General features: G+C 54.8%; 1 protein-coding gene across 1 annotated transcript in view; it reads left to right on the top strand.

Moving 5' to 3' along the window:
- The window catches only part of FSTL4 (follistatin like 4), a 401,404-nt gene that overhangs the window by 259,408 nt on the left and 124,784 nt on the right, over positions 1–17,212 (top strand). Inside the window, exons 5-6 of the mRNA XM_059417566.1 lie at positions 10,109–10,302; positions 13,763–13,886. Of these exons, the coding sequence (XP_059273549.1) occupies positions 10,109–10,302; positions 13,763–13,886 (318 nt within the window). The remainder of the gene's footprint in view (positions 1–10,108; positions 10,303–13,762; positions 13,887–17,212) is intronic.

Here is a 17,212-nt window from a genome sequence, read left to right as displayed (position 1 = left end):
TACAGTTTCACCATCTCAATAGCAGGACCCTTGGGTTAGATGTTTGGGGGGATGGAGTCTCAGGAACAAAATGAATGGAATGGTGGAGGGCAGGGGTGGGTGCCTACGCTCTCCTCCGCTGTGGGCTGCTGCTCTCCACCTGGTTGCTGGTAGCTGTCCCCTCATCCTGCACTCCCGCTCCTCCTCTTGGTGCATGTGACAGGTGGGGCGCGAGGACACAGGCACCGAGCTTGGGACAGGACTGTGGGAGAGCCAGAGTCTGCAAGGAGTCCGTGTCCTCCTTCCAAAACGAGTCCGGGACTTGCTAAGTCCCTAGTTGCCTATGGGTTTCCCGCTAACACAAGAGTACAAACTCAGGCTCTTCATGCCAGAAGGGCTTTCACATTTATTCAAGTTTTCAAACATTACTCTTTCACTCTGGGGCCACCCGATAGATGCGCCAGTCAACCATAAAAAGTATCTGTGGATCCCTCTCCCAGGAATCCCACCAATTTTGCTTCTTCTAATAGGAGTAGGAGGAGGATTGTAAATGTCAGGTGGCAGATTGCACGGCGACACCAACTGAGCACTCATGAGCAGATGTACTATTCATCTCACAGAGGTCTGGGGGGTTTTGTTAATTTCAATTACCTGATACCAGGGCGAACATTGAGATGAGGCTGCGTCCGCCTGGCCAGGCCTGCGTGGAGCCGCAAGCCTCCCCATGCGCTGGCCCAGTCTGCATGGCCACGGCAACCATGGAAGGAGCCACGTGGTCTGCATACTGGGTAGGTTGGGCCCGGGTAGGGCCGAAGGCCATGTAGAGTCTTGGTCTTCCTCTATCTGTGGACCCAAAGTGGGCCCTTTGCAGTGGACTCTGAGGCAGCTGGGAAGACTCCTGGGGACCCAGGGGAAAGAACAGAGGACACTGGCAGATGAGGTAGCCAGCCCTTGGGACCTGAAAGGGTGAGGGGCTCCTAATGAGTGTGGGGAGCCTATTGCTTGTTCTGACATTGGGACTCATGGGTGAGGAGGGGCCCCGGGTGGAGCTTGGCGGGACAGCAGGGACAGGAGGCCAGTGGAGCACCTCTGAACCGTGGGCAGGCAGCAGCTTACCAGTGCCTCCTGACCAGTGCCCATGTCCACCACAGGGGGCCGTGGCCTGGTTCTCAGAGAGAGTGAAGACCTCCACTCGGCAGACACAGAAGCACTGGAATGCGATCTAAGGAAGAGACAGGCTGGGGACAAGGTCAAGATGAGAGTGGGGTGGGATGTGGAGCCAACAAACACAGCTTCCTTAGAGGTGAGCTTTGGCGGAAAGGTCAGCTTTAGAGAAAGGGCCTTTCCAGAAGGGGGCGCCTGGGAGCAAAACCTGTGGACCTGCTTCTGGAGGGTAGGGGAGTAGCCAGTAGCTGTAGCTTAGGTCACAGTGGGAGGACCTTCCCAGGGTGCTTGAACGTGGCTGAGAGTGGCCCATTGGCGTAGCAGTTACAGGTCCCAGGATCTAGCCAGCATGTGGTCACCAGGTGGTGTGACTGAGGGCGCACCTGTTCTTGTTGGGCTTATGAAGAGACTGCGTCAGGGACGTTTCACTCTCTCCTAGAATTTTCAGAATTCTGTGGCTTGGTCAGCACCAAAAGCAATACTACATCGTTTTAGCAAAAGACTGTCTTCAAAATAAACCCATTGGTTTTGGCATTTATTGTTAATTGAATTTTCTCAGAAATGGCAGCAGAAAGATAGTTAATGTTCATGAATTTACATCGACTTAAACATCTGTTCCTCTTAAGCTAAACTCCAGTAAAGTTATGGCGGCTCATAAATTAGATCTGGGAGTAAAATGCTTCTTGCTCTTTGCACAGCTTAGTGATTTCAAAATAGATCTCAAAAAGACACATCGTCACCGAGACACATGTACCACAGCCACGCTCCGCCGTGATGTTGCTGCCAGATGACAAAGTCAAGTTTTTGCTTTGGTGGTTGCAGCTTTGTTGGTTGTCAGTGACATTACTTAGCAGGCAGGCTGGGGACAGTGTGGGAAGTAGGGCTGCCAATGGGTGGGGTCAGGGGACACTCTGCCCATGAGCAGATACAACAGCAGCCAAAGTTACAGGCACGTCCAGCCTCTCCCTTGGGGTTCCCACATGAGGGTCTCAGGATCCAGGCCTAGGGGCCAGGCCACCCTGCCAGGTCCAGGAGGGGCTAGCATCCAGTGAAGGTGGCTCGAGGGTATGACTGACCACCGTGCAGTTGGTGAAGGAAAGGCCTGGGTGTGGTTCAGGCAGGCAGAGGCCACAGCCCACACGCTGGTGTCCCTGAGCAGTCCATGGCCCTCTCCCCAGCACTCCCTTCCTTCCCATCTCCCTGTCCCTTAGCCCACACCCATCCCTGAAAGGATTGCTGGTTTAGTGGCAAAGTAGTTCCTTCATGTCAAGTCATCTGTCCTGAGCTCCCCTGTCCAATAAAGTTGGGCTTTACAGGGGACTCCTGAAGTGCAGGGCTGCCCCAGTGAGGGATAGCCATCAAGGGGTGTGGTCTTCACAGTGGCCTTGGATCCCCCCACGGAGACCCCTCCAACAAGCCACCTGAGAAGAAAGCACAGCAGGGCCCCAGTGTCAGCTCTGTGCTTGCTTACTGACCAGAACCCTAGGATGGCATTGGATGGCATCCCAAGCGGTGCCGTGGCAAAATTCTCCCACAAACCTCCCTGTCTGAGCTGCTATTCCAGGCAGGGGTTCCCCCCACCTACCCACTGGGCTTCTTCTCAGCACTGTCCAGGCCCATCCTGACCAGCAAAGGCAGGATAAGGATGCAGAAACTTACATTAGCCCCCGCTCCGGCTCCAGAGGGAGCTGGGTGTGTCCCCCTACCCCGAGGTGACTCGGAGGGGCCACCTCTGTGCACCCTCATGTCCGGCAGGGCACCTGTCCCCTGTGGCTCCCCACTGCCAGGCTGGTCATGCCAGACTTCAGTCTGTGGGGCCACCACTGCGGGCTGGCAGGTGTGGGGGCATGCCAGTGGATGAGAGAGGGTCCACACCCCCTGGCTAGGGCAGGGCAGTTTGGATATTGGACGCCAATGAGCATGGCTTCATGTACCACTGCTGGAGCTGCCCCTCACCCCCTCCCACAGGCGCTAGGGGGACAGATGACACAGGCTCCCAGCCCCTCCACCCCCTAGAGTTCCAGGCCTCAGTCACTCTGGCTAAGGGGGCTAAGATTGTCCTCTCCTCTGGGCAGGGCTGCCACCGTTTTCTAACCCCACCGGCTGTGCCCATCCACCCAGGGTTCCATGGTCATCCACGCAACAGGCATTCCGTGAGCGCCTTCTGCATGCAGGTGCTGGGGCCAGGTGCTGGGCACGCACTGCATTAGGGCAAGACCCTGGCCTTGAGGGGCTTCCACTTCCGCTGGGCAGCCTAACAGTCAACCGTGAATGGATAGGAACGGAGAGTGAGGCTGGACAGAGTGTATCAATAGAGAAATGGGGGCAGCACACAGGGGAGCTCTTCACACAGGGCGGCATGTTGGGGAAAGAGGCCAAAGGACTTGGTGAAGGAATGGTGGGGGGTGAGGGAAGAAGAGAGGCAGCCAAGGCTGGCCCCTACATCGCCCTCACCACTCTCCCCTCCTCCCTGGTGCCAGGTGTCTCCAGCCCACACCCTCACCTGCCTGCAGGTGCCTCCTATGTCTAGGACGGGCTTCCCTTGGGGGCCTTGGCCACATGGCCTGTCCCTCACTGTTTGTTAGGATCTGAGCTCCCCGCTGCCTGGGTGGTATCTCCCCCCGCCTCCAGCCCACATCTCGCAGACCTGCTTCCCTTGAGTCTTTGGAGCCCCCAGCACTACCCACACCTGGAACGGGAAGATTCACCTGCCTCAGAGTGACGATGGTCCCTTTGAGGCCCCGGCCAGAAGGGGCATGGGTGGCTAATGGAATATTCACAATGTCTCCCTTGCTTCCCTTTGTTCTGCACTAGAAAAGTGTTCCTTTGATGGACATTTAATTCCAGAGGCTGCTACCTGCTTCCTATCTCTCTTTGCTCAAAAAATTAAATGCGGATGTGCCCGTGCTCCAGCTATAATAATCTCCCTCGGTGGGGAGGGAGTGTGGCTGGAACATTAGAATCTTCACAGAGGGACAATTATTGAAGGAACTAGATTAATGAGGTGTCATAACAACTTAGCTAGATCTGTGGCTGACCTTTCTCATGGAGAATGGGCTTGATAAATGTAGTTCATTACCAAGTTCTGACATGAAAATAGGATCACACTCTGGGCTCCTCAGCAAGCTGATCAATATTTTATCAGCCAAAGCAGGCCTGGTCCGGGAGCAGGAGGAGCCCCCCACACCTGAACTGGCAGGAAGCCTGGGGCCAGGGCTCAGGGCCGCCCCAGTGGCCACAACACAAAGAGGGCCCCTGGGCTGGCAGGAAAGTGGCTGGCCTCGGGCTGCTCATCTCTGTCAGGCTGACCGGGACATAAGCTTCCCTCCCCAAGGGGCCCCAGAGCAGGAGTGTCTGTGGGTGGTAGGAAAGGGGAGAGGAAATCTTCTGTCAGTGGCCACCTGTGCCAGGCCTTGGACGTTGATGAGGGGGTTAGTGACAAACAAGCCTTGCCCCAGCTCCCTCTGTGACATCAGGCCTGCCTCAAGAACCCCTCAGGCCTGGCTGACTACATGGGCTTTACAGAGTCCTTTTACGTTTCCTTTCATGTCCTGACCGTGGATGATAGTGAGAGATTATTACTGCCCCCATTCTGTGGGAGCAAGTGGACATGGGAAGGGTGGGGAATGAACACCTTTCCTTGGGTCTCATAGCTAGCCGAGGCAGAACCAGATGGTCTCCTGACTTCCCGTCCAGTGCTCTGTCCAGCCTCGTGATGACCATCGTTGATGGGGTTGGCATCAGCAGCCTATGATGAAGTCACATGCAAGGTTGTTACAGGGTGGTCCCGTCGTCCCGGCTTCCTTACGAGACAGTCTGTCCTGAAGCCATTAAGACTCAGTTGTCACCCATATTCCCTGATTAACTCATTCAACAAGCATTTCACAGAGCTTAGTGCTGCACGTGTGACTGTTCGGTCTAGTCCCGCCTGCCTGGAACCTGCAGGGCCGTGAGGGGGATATGACAGACGCTAACACCCCATCCAGATTCCCTCAGCCAACCCCTGAGTTTGTGTGTGGCTTTGGGAGACAGCTGCCCATGACCCTGACGGACAGCATCCAACCTCAGATCCCTACATCTTCATCCTCCAGGGCCCTGCAGGCCTCAGGAGTGTGCTCCGTCCTCATGTGGGGAGTTCAGAAGCACTGGATGGGCTGGTGGGTAGTGTGCCTGAAGCAATCCTTGGCCAGCAAGGAATGGATGTTGGCAGAAGAGTGCCCCGCACCGTCACACCTGAGTGGAGCGGCTCAGAGGCCTGTTGGACACAGTCTCTTGAAGGTTCCATGGCACCAAGCTCTAGCCGCCCACACTGTCATCCCACCCCTTTTGTTGGCTTTCCCCCTCTCCGATCTCATTTCCCTCTTCCTCCATGCATTGCTTAGGGCCATCTCCAAGCATACTACTCAGTCTAGGTCCTTGCCCCATGGGCTGCTCTGCAGGAGTCCAGATCCCAACCTAAAAGGACAGGCCTCACAAAAAGCCATCCACACTGGGCTGAGAGTAGAGAGCCGGAGGCAGGGAGGCTGTCCTGTGTGTGCAAGGGGGGGAGCAAGGCTTCCCCACAGAGGAGGCTGAGCTGGGCCCTGAAGAAAGCAGAAAGAAGAGGAGGGGAGAGAGTCTGCAAGAAGGCCCCAAGAGAGGTGTGCATGGGCTGTGGTCAGAGCTCCATGAGCTTATGGGTCTAGAAGAGACCTCCCTGGAACTCTCCAAGCCTCATGATAGGCTTTGACCCAGCCAAGGCCACCCTTATTGGTGACACAAACCTCTCTTTACCTGGAAACCACCAAGACTAAGAGGAAACATTTAAGTGACTTTCCCAGCATATGGAGAGAAATGTCTGTGGGCAAACTGTGTCCATCCCACTCGTGCATACAACAGGTCCCCTCCACATCCCAGCTCTGCTGAGCAGGAGCCCTGCTCAGCAGCCCCTGCTGAGCTGGCTGAGGCCCAGACCACAACATTACGTGCAAGCATCCTGCTCTCCAGAGTTCTCTCTGGAAGTCCCAGGAGCTGTGGATCGGTTAGTGGGGAAGTTGAATTCTACTCCAGGCTGACCTGCACAAGCAGCAGGAACCGGCCCTCATGCAGGGCTGCCAGGAAGGACTGGCCTTTGCCATTCTCACCATCATCACAGTCAGCACACACGGGGACCTTGGGAGAGGGTTGGGGTCCCCAGGCCTCTGCCATGCCCCCTCCAGGGATCTTCCCTCCAAAGGGCCGAGGGTCTAGAGGGCCAAAGATAAAGCCTGGACTCTGCCCTACTTCAGAGACAGGTGATCCCTCTCACCCCATGGGACCCAGGCCCAGCCCAAACAGGGGCAGAGATGCTAGAAGCAGTGATGTCTCATCAGGAGCCAGGAGAGTGAAGGGTAAGACCCCTACGTAGAGATTTGGGTGAAGAGCATTCCAGATGGAGGGGGGGTGAACGCCGAGCCGTGGGCAGGAGCACGCTCTGGTGGCTGGTCTATCCTTCCACATGCCCACCTCTTCACATCCCCTGTGTGGGCTTGCTGGGTGGGGGTAAGGGGTGAGCCGGCTAAAGATAAGAACCCAACCCTGGGGTATTGACACTCCCCTGTCAATGAGTGAGGGAAAGAAGATCAGAAAGCAGAGGTTGCCTGGGCCAGGACTCGGGCCCTGTGAGGCAGATGAGGGCCAGCCAGGGGCTCAGCATCCTGGCGCAGAGGGCTCTGCTTCAGCCCATGCCAAGCACTGGGAGGGCTCTTCTTTCTTTATATTCATCTGTGCTTTGCAAACATTCTTTGATGGACACCTATTTCTTTCTATAAGACAACTGTTTCCAACTGGCAGCAGCACGGACAGACTTTAGCTGAAGGCCAGACCTAGCAGATCCACAAATGCCCATGGTTCCCCCTCGAGGAGCCCCTCCCATCTGCCCCCATGGTGACACCAGGGGACGGGAAGGAAAAAACAAACTGGAACTTGGTAAGCTGTCACTCATAGAGGCCTTGCTAGGTGGCTCTGCACCCTGGAAACCAAGGCCTGCCTCAAGTGGGGAGAGCTTGCCAGAGGACCGTCCTTGCTGGAGCTAGAAGCATCAAAGGGTGTCCCAGTGAGAGGGCTGGGACTTCGACTAAAATAGCCAACTCCATGGGTGCAGAAATGCCACCATTGGGTATCTTCCTTCCTGTGTTCGTGGCTCCCCAGAGCCGTAGGGACACTAGAGGACCTAAGGAACCCGGGCCAATGGCTTCATTATTTGAGGCTGAGATTAATGGAACGTGCAACTGCTTCTGGGACGAAGAAGGATTTAGGATTCCCTTCCAGGAGCCCCCTGGTTCATCTCTGGCCCCACGCACTCCAGGCATGGTGAGGGCCTTCAGTAAGGACAAAGGGACAAAGGAAGTACCTGGCATCCCACCTCACCCCACCATTCCCTCCAGCCTTGTCTCATTCCCCCTCCACGCCAGCTTTCTCCAGCCACTACGCGGCTTGCTTCCACAGGTGTCCTCCCTGCTGCGTGGTCTTCCCGCCCTGTCCTTCATCCTTCAGGGCTTATGCTGGACAGCCCTCCCCAAGGGAGGCTGCCTCCACCAAAGCCTCCTGAGCTGCCCCTATGGGGGCACCTCTGACGTCCAGGACGGGAAGCTCCGTTGGTTGTGTCCCAATGTGCCACCGACACCAGGCACAGATCTGAAAGCAAAGGCACAGCGGGTGTGGGCCTTGGCAGGGGGCAAGGCTAGGGGCCCAGAGAGCTGGCCCCTCCCCACCCTCTTCCTCCAGGTTGATCTCTAGACATATGCATACCTTCCCAACTGGGAGCTGTGTGCTGGGCAGTGCCGGGGGTGGGATGGGGGCGTGGAGCTAGGAGCCTCTGAACTCACAGGGAACTGTAGGGATGGAAGCTGCGGAGCAGAGCAGAGCCTGGAGAGGTGGTAGCAGCCCGCCCGACGGACCCACTTCAGTGCCTTCCCTGGTCTGCCAGCATGGGAGCCCTGCCTGGGCTGCAGGCAGCTCGCAGAAGGTCTGTGCCCCATTCTGGTCTGAGGAAGGACACGCATCTGCCCATCCTACTAGCCTGCCCCTCCCTCAGGGAGCCCGGCTCTGCACAGTCCCCACGGGCCCTCCCATCAGAACCTCCCTCCCCAGCCATGCTGCTCCTGTATCACATCCTGGCTTCTGCTGGGGGCTGGGAGAAATTCTGGGACAAACTCTTCTTCCCCTTACCCCAAACTGACTTTTATCCGGGCCCCAAGGAAGAAGAAAAAGCCAGCTGGCCACCACATCTACCCCGGGGCAGGAGTGGGTTTATCGTGGGACAAGGTCAGTGTCTTCAACACTGTGCACCTCTATGGACATGAGAAATGGGTTTGCGCATCGGTGGCCCTGAGAGCTCCCAGGAATGGGTATCCCTCCAGGCCAAAGAGGGATCTCAGCCAGGTTAGGATTATGGGAGAGCCATTCTTCTCAGCATGGAGACTCCCAGAGAGCAAATAAATTTGATTATATTGAACACAACAATTGATTTTTTTCTAAATAAACATGCAGGAGAAAATGGTAACAGACATCTGTTTCTGACGAGAATCAATTGACCCCAAATTAGAAGAAAATCTAGAAACACAAGCACAAGAAAAAGTGGTTGGGCCTCCCAGGCTTGTCTAGGGAGGGAGGGAGGAAGGGAGACAGACAGACAGACAGACTCCCCCACCAGCCTTTCCCTACCAAGTAGCTCCCTACCAAGTAGCTTCCTTGTTTGTTGCTCCTCAACAAATGGAGTTTTGGTAACCAGGAAAGAGAAAGTAGCTATCATTTTACAGACCCTGACGCGGTGCCAAGCCAGCACAGAGCCCCTTCTGTGCGTATCTTATTTAACCCCACAAGAGCCCTATGGGGAGGGCCCTGTCCTCCCCACCTCACAGATGAAATCATCAAGGCACCGTGTCCAAGGTACACGTTCAGGCTACAGCAAAGCCAGACTTACATCCAGTGGGCTCCCGGGCCAGTGCTCTCCAGCACTGCTTCCTCTTGACACCCCAACACTTAGCTATTACCTGGTGCCCTCCAATGGTCTTAGAACGAAGGGGAAGAGCCCCAGACCCACCAGTCCCACCCCAGCCAGCAGCCCAGGGGCCTTCAGTGGGATGGGCGCAAGGAGCTCATGCCCATGCCCTGGGGTTCAGTGAAGCCAAGAGCCAAAAGGGCTCCCTCCCCCAGGAGGGTAGGGAGAAGACCCTAGAGGGACCACCTTGCCCTGCTGACAGCCCCATGGCCTCAGCCATGTGCTGAGCCCTGGATGGAGTTCACCCTAGTTGGCCCATCAGCAACAAGGTCAACTACATCATGTCACAGGGGCATCATGGGCCGCATTTGCCAAAACACTGCCTGGTTCTGTGGCCTCCTGACAAACACGCCTGGAGAGAACACGAAGAGTCCCAGGCTGCAGCCCTCGGTTTTCATTTCTTAAAGCTTCCTTTTGTGTTTTGGTCATAGAATTGTGTACACATGTTTGTTTTAAAGTAATCCAGCTCTGGGAACGTACCTAATTAACTTAAGCAGGGCTTATTAGTCCTGTTAACTCAAATTCCCTCATCTCTGAGGCCAAGTGTTCCAAAGCAGCCTTTAAGGTGGGATTAAGGCAAAGACGAGCAATTACAGAATGGAACTGGGGCCGGCTTTCCTAAAGCCTCCGCGGGCCACACAGCTCTGGGGTGCGTTCCCCCAGACCAGCCTCCCCGATGCACCCGGTGGCTGCCCTGGGTCTGGCATATAGTAGGTGCTCAGTAAATACTGCGGGGCAAGCCGACTGGCTGCTCCCAGCTGTGTGTCCTGTGAAGCATGTGTTCTGTGTTTAGCAAATATCAAGCAGACCGACAGGCCCCATCTCCTCAGGTGCACCCACACTGCCAACAGTAAATGCCTGAGAACTCCCCACCAGCGGGGTGGAGAACATTCTCTCCCCACCAGCGGAGGAGCCTCAAGGCAGTGACCTCCTCATCTCTTCCAGATGACCCGTGCACCGTGGCCGACTATGGCCGCCTGAAGAATGTCCTTCTGGCGCTCCAGGCCCACCGGCGGCCGCTCCCGGACAGGGACAGCAGACAGGACCCCACCTCCCAGAAGCGCCTGCTGGTGGAATCTCTGTTCACGGACTTGGATGCCGATGGGGACGGCCGCCTCAGCAGCTCTGAGCTGGCGCAGGTGGGTCCAGCATGCACTGAACACTGAACTGGAGAGTTGTTCCATTCGGTGTGCAGATAAGGAAAACGAGGGAGAGCCGTGTGAGCAGAATCCCTTGTAACTGTCTCTCTAAAGGATGCTAAGCAGGCCTCTCCCTCCTGCCAGGGCCACCCTTCCCCTGGGAGTCCAAGAGCTCATATTCAGTGCCTCTGAGAGAATCTTACAGACAAACCCATGTCAGTGTCTTCCTCCCAGCAGCCACCTTCAGCCAATATTGACAAACAAGCTTCGATGCCCTCTCGGCTTGCTGGCAAAAGACATACTTCCAAGGGGCTGGTCTCTGATGTTCTCATTAGGAAATAAGTCTCCTCTTCCTTGAGTCCTCTGCCTGCCTTAGCAGGACGTTGAAAGGAAGCTAGAGCTGAGGGCTATCGCCTGGGCAGCCCCGAGTCCTCTCCTCGAGGACCTGGCCATTCTGTAGGGTCCAGATGGCCAAAGCCCAACACCCAGCCTGCTTGCTGGCAGGAAGCCCTGAGAACCGCCCCGCCCCCAACCAAGCGCTCTTCCATTTGAGTAGACTTCGGATTAGACCCGGTAGTCTGCTTCCCTCCCCAAGCACAGCATTCGTGTCCCTGTCTCCAGCTCAGAGGTGACACTGCAGCAGTGACCTTCTGCTGCAGAAAGTGAAAAAGGAGGAGACTGGGGCACCAGCCCCCTCCTGCTACAGGGAGGACCTTATTAGAAGGCCGGCAGACAGGCAGGCCAGGGAGGCCAGGGAGGCCTGCCTTCCTGCTCCCACTCTGCTGGCCTGTAGCCACCCCCCAGGCAGGTGCCAGGAGATGCAAGGCGGGGGAGGTCAGCTTCCCCAAGTAGGCTGGTGGGATGGGGGCATCTCTTCCTCAGAGCCCATGGGATACCCACCCAAAAGATAGATACTATGGATGAGTCCCCACCTTTGATGCCACTTTAAAGATCTCCTTCCTGGAGCACAGTGACATGAGCAAAGCTGTGGCCAGGTCAGTAGGAAGGAAGGACACGGCTGTCGAGTGCCCTAGCATTTACCGAGCATCCTCTATGTACGTGGCAATAAACGAGGCCCTTTACTTATGACATAGGAAACAGAAGAGTCCCTTACTGTGTAGTGTAATCACTAAGAACACAGACTTTCTGGTCAACTTCCTGCATTCAAGCCCTGCCTCCGGGGTTGACTAGCTAGTGGGTGTTGGGAGACCACCTCACCTCGGTGCACCTCCGTTTCTTGCCTGTGACTGTCCCAGGGTCAGTGGGCCAATTAAAGGAGCTAAGGCACTTGAGGTGTTCTGCATGGTGCCTGGGATGTGGCACACTCAGGAGGTGGGAATGCTGGGGTCAAGGCCACCATCATTGTCTTTGTTGGTATTTCCCCCTCAACCCTTTCAGCCGTCCTCTGCTGTAGGAGGCACTGCCATTATCCTCACTGTGCAGATCATTTTAGGTGAGAAAAAAAACTAAAGGCTCCAAAAAAGCACACAACTTGCCCGAGTTGTGTTCATTGCCAAGAACGTGATGGTGCTCGGACGAGAGGCCAGGGTGGCGGGGGTGGCGCGGATACACGGGCACCTGCTCTCCTCACCGCACAGGGGTCTCCCTGGGGGAGAATGGCTCCCACCAGAAGGCTCCACCCTGTCCTCCCAAAGTCTGTGATGCCAGAAAGTACCCAGAAGACCTGAGTACAGAGCAGTCACCTGAAGGCCTGGCCACGCAGGGCCCTACTCTCAAAGCCCTCTACTCCAGCTAGCCCAGAGCCTGCTTTCAAAATGTGCATTGGGAACCACAGACCCTCAGAGTCTGCTCATCCACAAGTGGGCGACACGTGCCAGTCCATTGAGAGCCTGCCTCCCCGGAGGCTGCTGCCCACAGCCTCCCAGGCACACACCATTCCAGCCCTGGCGGCCACCATGCCACCATCTGCAAGCATACTTGGCTCCCAGCTATGGCGAAGACCCCAAGGAGCAGGGCCAGCCACCCACACATGACCCGTGCCATTCTGGGAAAAGCTCAGGCCCTGTCAGTTACAGTTACCCGAGAGAAGAACCATCTGGCAGGTCCCTGCACTAGAGACTATACAGGGAGCACCGAGAACAGGTGACTTTGGCTTGTCTGAGACAGAAGCACCTGTGGGCTCTTGCCACCAAGCTCCATGGGGCTCCCAGGTGGCCAAGAGGTAGATCTTTCCTGGGCAAGTTGCTCTAACCTGGCGAAGTTGTGCCCAGAAGCACCTAAAGCCATTAACAAGCATGGTAATTGGGCTATGATTTCCTCTTTAAAATTTAATGTATTTAAAGTTCATTTCATAAGCCTGCCAAGCAGAGCCCAGCTAAAGGGGCCTTTCCGTGACACTGAATCAAAGGCGTCAAGGAAAAACGTGTCGGTCCTATGAAAAGTTAATCAATTTCCAATGCAGAAATAGACAAGGGGAAATTTCCATCTCCACAAGATTGATTTCCGGCGTTATGATTGATCTCCCTTTTATTGAACACTTACTTGCTGGGTGAGGGGTCATTTTTTTTAACGTTATCACATTAAATTGCCTTTAACATAGCAGGCCAAACTGAGACTGCTAAATAGAAAATGTCTCTGTCCCCCTCCCCCGCCAAAATGAAATGAAATAATTTCCTTCCTTCTGAGGTTTTATTTTGAGCATTTTTCTTGTAAGAATTTAGCCCCTGACACCCAGCCTCTGGCTCCAACTGAGCAAAGGCGCCTAGAATTTCCACATAGGGCCACCTTTTGGCATGTGGCTGCGCATGCTGGGGAGACCAGATCCCGAGAAAAGTTCGCCAGGGTGCACCCATATCACCATGCCAGAATCCCATGGGCAGACATTTATGGCCGTGGCAGATGGGGCAGGCAAAGGCAGGGAACACAGGCCCAGTCAGTAGAAAGGCAGCTGCCCTTTTCCGGCAGGAGGGGCACTACGGTTCTGAGGTGCTGCCCTGAGATCCAGAAGGGCTGGCGAGGGGCATGGGCAGGCATGCACTGATGCAGCAGTGACTTTTCCTTGGTTCCCACACTGAGCTCACCAACTGTTTATTTGCTGAGTTGATCTTATCAGGCCCCTTCTCTTCTCTGTTTCCCCGTCTGTGGCATGAAGGGGTAGACCGGGGTCTTCAAGGATTGTGCCCAACTGAGAGCATCTGGGGTCTGTCTGCCCAGATAGGGAGAAAATATACCTGAATTCCTATCCTGACTCTGTACCAACCACTGTGTGACCTTGGGAAAGTCCCTGCCTCTCTGAGTTTCATCTCTAGAATGAGAAGGTCAGGACAGAGAAAACCAGAGAGCTTGGGGTCCTCCCCATGGCCCACAGAGCTACCACAGGAGAACTCACCCCTCCCTCACGGGGCCACCACAGGTCCTCTTGGCCTGAGCCGTCTCCCAGCCAGGCCCATAGCCCTGCCCTTACTGCCTGCTCTGACCTCATCCCTTTCCTCCCCCACAGCACGTGCTGAAGGAGCAGGATCTGGCGGACGACTTCCTGGGGTGCTCACCCAGCGACCTCCTCCAATTTGATGACTACAACAGAGATGGCTCCCTGACCCTCCGCGAGCTCTACACAGCCTTCCGTAAGTCACCAGGGCGGGGTCCAGCTCTGGAGCCTGTCCTGGGTTGTCACCAGCCCTCGTTTTTTTTTTACGCATGAAAGCAGTTGAATTTGTTTTGCAACAAGCCTGAGCTTTAAAAACAAGGTGGAGGAGCATGGGTGGGGAGAGGGAGTGCTTGCTTCTGCTCTTTTTGGAGAAAGGGTCTTCTGGATGTTGTCAGAGGAGCCTAGGACTGTGATATAGGTGTGTTTGGGGCTGGCTGGGGGCAGGGGAACTGCCTCCCACGCTGGATGGGGAGGGGTCTATGACTGCGCCTGGAGGAAGGGGCTTTTGGGGTTTTTCCAGACTGCCACCTGGCGGTGCTGAGAGCAGATCCTGCAGGAGGCTTCTGGAGGCTTGGCCAGGCAGGAGCAGAGAGCTTCAGCAGTGACTTTATGTAGTTCAGCAGTGAGGAGAGGGGAGGTCGCTGCCAGACCAAACCTGAGAGAGGAAGCCCCATTTTGTCAGAGAACACCTGCTTAAAGCTGGTGGTAAGTGCATCCTGCATGGGGCACCGTTGGGTGCTGCTGGCAAGCTCCCCGCTCCTAATAGCAGGCCCTGGGATTCGGGGAGTAAACGTGAAAGTGCCAGGGTGCACTGAGGACTCCTAGCCACAGCTCCTGGCATCCTCTCCCCAACCCCACACTTTACATGGACTTTCACTTTCCAGAAAATCATTCCCACTCCACGTGGACATCCCAGGCATGGTGTTACTGCGAACGTTCACCAGATGTGGAAAGGAGGCCTGGTGATTCGCTGGCAGGAGGGGTTCTTGTGGTAGACAGCGGAGGTAGTCCCACGCTGTGAGGAGAGAAAGGAGTATGGCTCTCCCCTGTGGGACGTGTTCGCGAGCTTGACACGGGGGTGTCTTTCCAGTTCCCAGCATCACTATGGCCGCAGCTCAAAGTCTAACCCCAATTACGGGGCTCTGCTGGATGCACTGTGACGAGCCGCAGTTCCCCGTCATCTTCCCCGCCGCCCGCTCCTGGCACTCATATCAACGTGTACTAGTTCATAATGAGGTGTGAATGACTGGTAGGCTTCACTGGCTGGGGGAGGTATTCGCTTTGTGGATAGAGTCATTTATGCCTCGAAATAAATCTCTGAATTTTAGAATGTGTGGCAGCATCATCAGCTCCCTAGGCCCAGCTCACGAGAGCCAATTACTAGATTTTTCAGGAATTTTGCTGCTAAACAATTGAGAGCTTTAAACCAGCCATGGTGGGAGTATTTACACCACAGAAATTTATACCACACGAATGCTACAAAAGTGGGGGGAGCTTTTCTTCCTCTGGGGAGCCAGTTGCTAAGCACTGACCTGCTCATCACTGGACAAGTTCCTCCCTCCTGTCCTTAACACCCCCTCCCACAATATTCTCTCCACCTTCCCCAGACAGAGATCCCTGGATGATCTAATCCCATAGAACAGGACCCAGAGAAGAAGAGAAGCCAGGGAGACAGGTCTCCAGGTCAGGAAAGCAGCAGCTGGTGTCCTGGGGACAGCTCTGAGACATTCCCACCAACGCTTTCTTGGCTCTGGCCCCTCAGCCGAAGATCCTAGGAAAGAAAAGGTCAGCACATTTTCAGAGCCAGGGGCCAAGGCTTGATGTCAAGGTCTTGGAGGTTGCACCAGGTATCAATTCCTAGATGTCCCAGGATAACGTCACTAAGCAGAGCACGGCGCTGCTCAGCTCCTCTGGTTCCCAGCACCACAGAAGCCTCTGCTCCATGAGGTCTGCTCCTGGGAATCAGGCAGGGCCAAACAGCAAACTACTGGCTTTACTCTGGAGGAAACACAAGTGTCCTGGTTGCCCATGATAAGAGAGAAGGCCTCCCTGGGTCCCCTAATGAAGGTCATTATAAACATGAGCTACCTATGGAAAAGAAGGGAAGTCATTGCCTCACCTCTGGCTGTTCTCAGCCATGTGGGGTCTATTTCCCTCATTCCTGGATTATTATTTGAAAATCTTTATAATCATCATTTTATAAAATTAGATTCTGCTATGGCCTTGGACTTATTTTGAACCAGGCAGCCAAACCATTTATCATAGCCCAACCCCAAAAAATAGATATGCAATAAAATGTAAACTCACAGCCATTAAGGAAGCCACAAAATGAGTTAACCCAGCCATAAAAGCCTGACATGTGGCCACACGGAGCCTGTGGCATCAGTGGTTTTTCAAAGTCATAGGAACTCAACGTTGAATCCCCACAGCTCTGGGAATGGATTCATGGTTCAGTGACTGTTAAATAGGTCATTGAAATGAGACATATAGATACAACTTATTACCCAGACATCAGTGGACATTAAAGAAACCTCACTAAAACCTCGAAAGTAATATCTCACACATTTTGGCAACGTTTTGGATTTAATTTTAAAACCTGAGGCTGATGGGCTGGCAAAGGTGGAGACTTGGAAATTACATTTGCTTTTTTTGCCAGTGTCCTTGGGCAGGAAGGACAGGGTCTGTGGGATGACTCCTGGCAAGACTCGGTCACTCTACTGAAGGATGGGTTCGGAGAACCCTTTCCTGCGAAGTGGGTTGTATTAAGTTTGGGGCGGCAGGGGAAGGGGGTGTTCTTAATCAGGTCTTCTCATGCAGCTGGCTTAACTCAGGCTGAGCCAGTGTTTGCCACTGCCTACAGCTGGCTGAGGGCTCTGCCAGGAACCCCGAGCTAGTGGCTGCCGCGCTCAGCTGGGCTGGTTCATGGTGGGGCGCCCCCTCCTCCTCTCTGCAAAACTGGTGACCCACCCCAGGGAGGGGTGCAGAGGGCCGGTCCCTCAGCAGTGGGAGTTAGTTCTGACTGTCCGATGGAGTGAAGCCGCCCAATCACCCATCTCTGTACACAGATAGCAGCGACATAGAAGGGGGGGCTCCATCTATCACCTAGACATTCTCTTCAAGTGGCTTTTGGCATTCTAGACCACAGTCTGATCTTGGAACTAAGGGCACATGCCCGCCGCTGTCCCTTCCCCTGCACACACAGGACCCTGCTCCTTGCTGGGAGGCAGAGGCCCAGGCTCCAGGGTCCTTGGCAAGCACATTGTGCACTAGCCCTATCCATTCATCACAATAAACTAACCTAAAAGTTGCTCGTTTTAAAAGCTTTTCAATAATGCATGTTGTTGCACTTTTCTGAATGTTTGGGTTGGGATCATGGGGAAAACATGTTTCTTGAGAAAGGATTTTTCTCTCCCTTTAAATTCATCACAAGTTTCTTCTGCTTTTTAGAAAGATACTTGTCCTTTTAATTAATCCTGTGAGAGCGATGTGTTGGATGGGCAGGAAGGGTTGGAGCAGCGAGCT

The sequence above is a fragment of the Mustela nigripes genome, chromosome 12 (assembly GCF_022355385.1).
Source record: "Mustela nigripes isolate SB6536 chromosome 12, MUSNIG.SB6536, whole genome shotgun sequence".
NCBI lineage: Eukaryota > Metazoa > Chordata > Mammalia > Carnivora > Mustelidae > Mustela > Mustela nigripes.
This window is presented reverse-complemented; position numbering and strand designations above follow the sequence as displayed.